Source organism: Aptenodytes forsteri, unplaced genomic scaffold, assembly GCF_000699145.1.
Source record: "Aptenodytes forsteri isolate BGI_AS27 unplaced genomic scaffold, ASM69914v1 Scaffold299, whole genome shotgun sequence".
In the NCBI taxonomy this organism is placed as follows: Eukaryota; Metazoa; Chordata; class Aves; order Sphenisciformes; family Spheniscidae; genus Aptenodytes; species Aptenodytes forsteri.
In genome coordinates this window covers 1,532,827-1,534,283 of record NW_008794154.1, presented here as the reverse complement: position 1 = coordinate 1,534,283, position 1,457 = coordinate 1,532,827, and the positions used below count along the sequence as shown (strand labels likewise).

At 52.4% G+C, this 1,457-nt stretch overlaps 1 protein-coding gene across 1 annotated transcript in view; it reads right to left on the bottom strand.

Annotated features, from left to right (window-relative positions):
- The window catches only part of CARD8 (caspase recruitment domain family member 8), a 14,364-nt gene extending 13,483 nt beyond the window's left edge, over positions 1 to 881 (bottom strand). Inside the window, exon 1 of the mRNA XM_019471976.1 lies at positions 547 to 881. Within this exon, the coding sequence (XP_019327521.1) occupies positions 547 to 881 (335 nt within the window). The remainder of the gene's footprint in view (positions 1 to 546) is intronic.
- Between the last annotated feature and the right edge of the window lie 576 nt (positions 882 to 1,457).

Here is a 1,457-nt window from a genome sequence, read left to right as displayed (position 1 = left end):
ACGTGCAGGGTCCGTCCGCGCGCGTCCGTGTCCCACCGGCAGGCGCACGGCCGCTGCGCCTCTGCAGGCACGGGACCCACACGCGTAGGTGTGGAGGCGAATGCACGTATGCACCAGGGACTTGCTAATGTATGCTGTATCCATGTCTCTGTACGTCTGCTATACATACACACACACCCCCCCCAGGTAACTACATACGCATACTAGATATACAGGTATATTAGATGTATACTACATAGATATGTATGTATATGCACTATTTATGTGTTCTAGGTACACTAGTATACTCGTGCTAGATATACGCTGTATAAATACATACCTATATATGCACATATACAGATACGTATGTCGCACTTACATACGCACGCTCTCTCAGTATAGATACAGATATATATGGTATACCTTCATAAATATTTATACACTATTCATCTACTGGACGTATTAGGAATTATATGTTAGAATAGAATAGAACAGAGGTATTGTATATACATACTAGATACATAGTGCCTATAGGTATATGTCATTATATACAGCAAAATACCTCACTTCTGCACACACACAGTGTCTGGAAACGCCAAGCTGCCAGCCCAGACACACGGGCTGCCGGCCCACACATCGGAGGTGGCAGGGACGGGGTCCACGCTGCCGGGGGACGGCAGGTTGTGCCTCGATACAGGCACACTGGCATATAGGTTGGCACCGCCACCAGTTTCCCGGCTGGTGCCATATGGGAACCCCGGCACCGAACACAGGGCAGGAAAGTGCTGCTTGTGCCGCTGCTGCCTGTGCCACTGCTGCCTGTGCCGCTCCCATTTCCCCTTTACTAACGCTGCGGGCAGGCAGGGCGCAGGGACTGCCAGCGCCCAGGGCCACCTGGGCATCACCCGCCTTCCTCTGCTGGCAGGAAACACCGTGGGCAACTCCGCACGCTGCTGCTGCCAGGAAGTTCGGGAAGGGAAAATGCCAGATGCCATCCATGCAGTTGGCATGTCAGGATCTGCCTCTGAGATGCTGGCAGAGCTGCTTTTAAAAAAAAAAACAAAACCAAAAATAAAGAACAAAACCAGCCCAAACCTGCAGCAGCACATAAGTATTTTTTCTTAAAAAGGGAATATAAGCTTCTCCACCAGAAGCATTTTGGTAGTAAAGTGCTCCTGGAGCATCTAAGGTGCCCCTAGGGCTGCAGCAAACCTCGCAGAGCCAGCAGCCCCTCTGCCCTGGGAGTGCCAGCGGACAGCGCTCACCTCTGCAAGGCAGTAAAACGTCCCTGCGAGAGCCTGCCAAACCCAGGCAAGGGCTGACCATCCCACAAGATGCCAGGCCTCCAGGCAGGCTCTGAACAAGGAAACCCTTGCACACCTTTGCACACCCTCGCTTTCCCCCTCCCTGCCCCACTGCCTCCCAGCAGAGCACACCTGGCTGGAAACATCCAAAATCTTCTCGATTTGTGCCAGGAC